Raw genomic sequence first — 2,330 nt, forward strand, 5'->3', positions numbered from 1 at the left:
GCCGTGGCGTCAGCCTAGCTCACAGCAACCTCTAATTCTTGGGCTCAAGTGATCCTCCTGCCTCAGCCTCCCGAGTAGCTTGGGACTACAGGCATGCACCACCATGCCTGGCTAAATTTTTCTATATATATTTTTCGTTGTCCAGCTAATTTCTTTCTAATTTTTTAGTAGAGACGGGGTCTCGCTCTTGTTTAGGCTGATATTGAACTCCTGAGCTCAAATGATCCGCCCGCCTTGGCCTCCCAGAGTGCTAGTGTGAGCCACCACGCCCGGCTGCAACCAATATTTCAAACTCAGTATCCTGCTTCATTTTTCTGGTGCCTCAAGACTTTGGGTATTTTTTTCTTACATCAAGTGGGCCTTTGGAACTAACAAAACCCTAAGGAAAATTATTATAACATAAGAAGAATTTGTCTTTAACCTCCCAACCCCAGAACCCTCTTACTATTTTTACTTCTGCCTCCACAAGATTTGTGTTACCCTCATGCAGTCTTCTGTTGAAAGCAATCTCAACAACATTCTCAGGTTTGTCTTCCCCATAAACTGCCTCATGCTATAAAGTTATTCCTTTCCACTTCTCATGCAAAACTCTTTTCTATAATTAGGTAATCATTTGACAATATAATTCGTAGTTGTAGTATAAATGACACGTGGTTGTTCCTACCAAATAAAGGATATTGTACTTGTAAAAATGAATTGGCCAACCCAAATGAGCTCACTTGTTAAAATCCCTACATTGGGTCCCTGTCTTAGAAAATTATTAAAGATATCCCTGGACATTCTTTACTCACTGATCAGCTTCTCTTATTTTCAGAAGTTTCTTTGACCCAGAGTCAGCTAACTAGTAGGATTTCACATAAACTATAAACTATGTACAGTTTAGTCCATAAACTTATGCACTCTCAATTAGGTTGTTTCAGGTTCTAAGTTTGCTTGCTTTCTAAGAATGGAATCCTTATATCTTAGGGTTTGCCTTTAAAGTAAAAATGTGTCCAAGTGATTATTAGACTCCTTTTGCTCTAAACAGAATAAACCTTTGATGTAGCTGTTTAAATTTATGGGAAATAACTTCTTAAGTATCAGTTGTTCTAGTGGTATTTATTTATTGACAAGTAACCTATATTGGACTATCCATGCCCAACTATTTTCTCCTTTTTACCTAACTTGTTATAGTTGCAAATGAAGGCAAAAGATAATTCGTTTATAGATGTGCTCGATCATTTATTGACCCAGAATTTTTATGTGGATTGTTTTTAGTTTAAAGTAGTAATTTCAGATAGGGTAAAAATCTGTGCTGTAATCTTTATCATTTTATAGTAACATGAATCGTTTTTAAATCCTGAGTTTTCATAGAAGCACCAGAAAAGGACTGACCAAACTCAACAACTTTAAAGTACTTTTATGATTAATTCATATTTTTAATATACCTGAATTAAAACAATGGTTAATGGTCATAAACCAAATAAAAAGTAATTGGCTTCCTTTATTATTTTTTTCTAGTACAACACCTCAGGTATTGAGCCCCACTATTACATCTCCCCCAAATGCACTGCCTCGAAGAAGTTCGCGACTTTTTACTAGTGACAGCTCTACAACCAAGGTAATTTAACGATTTCCGTATGTCACATTTACTTAATGCTTCCCCCTCTAAAATTTCTGTTCATTGATGACTCCATCTCTAATAGGTAAATAAAAAGAATATTTAGAATTTTAAAAGTGATTTTTAATTTGGAGGGCCATTTATAATTTTTGTGAATTTTCTTGGTCCTTTGGTAAATATTATATAATATTCTTGAAAGAACAAAATTTTAGTAATGGATAACAAATCTTTAGGGCTGGGGGAAGGATGTAACTATTAAAGCATGGCACAAAAGCATTTCTTTATGTGTGGTGATGGAATAGTCCTGTATCCTGAGTGTGGTGGTTAAGTACACAAATCCATGTGATAAAATTTCATAGAATTATATGTACACACACATAAGAGTTCATATAAAAACTGATGAAATCCAAATAAGGTCTGTAGTTTACTTTAAAGTATTATGCCAATTCTAATTTCCTGGACATGATGATGTACTATGGTTATGTCAGATATTATTGAGGGAAGAGTGAATGGAAATTCTCTATATATTCTTTGTAACTTCTTATGAATCTTAAAATTATTTCAAAATAAAAAAGTCGTTGGAGGGCCTCATTTATTATGCCTTTGGTAAATTTTCTTGGCCCATTGACAAATATTGTGGATGATCTTTGATATATCCAGATTAATAGTTTTATGACATTGATTATAATACTCTGAGACAATATTATATCCACTTTTCTTATTTTTAAAT

General features: G+C 34.2%; 1 protein-coding gene across 1 annotated transcript in view; it reads left to right on the forward strand.

The window, feature by feature from the left end:
- Positions 1 to 2,330, forward strand: part of CDC27 (cell division cycle 27) — a 110,297-nt gene that overhangs the window by 67,460 nt on the left and 40,507 nt on the right. Inside the window, exon 8 of the mRNA XM_012655228.1 lies at positions 1,471 to 1,600. Within this exon, the coding sequence (XP_012510682.1) occupies positions 1,471 to 1,600 (130 nt within the window). The remainder of the gene's footprint in view (positions 1 to 1,470; positions 1,601 to 2,330) is intronic.

The sequence above is a fragment of the Propithecus coquereli genome, unplaced genomic scaffold (genome assembly GCF_000956105.1).
Source record: "Propithecus coquereli isolate 6110/MARCELLA unplaced genomic scaffold, Pcoq_1.0 Scaffold469, whole genome shotgun sequence".
NCBI lineage: Eukaryota > Metazoa > Chordata > Mammalia > Primates > Indriidae > Propithecus > Propithecus coquereli.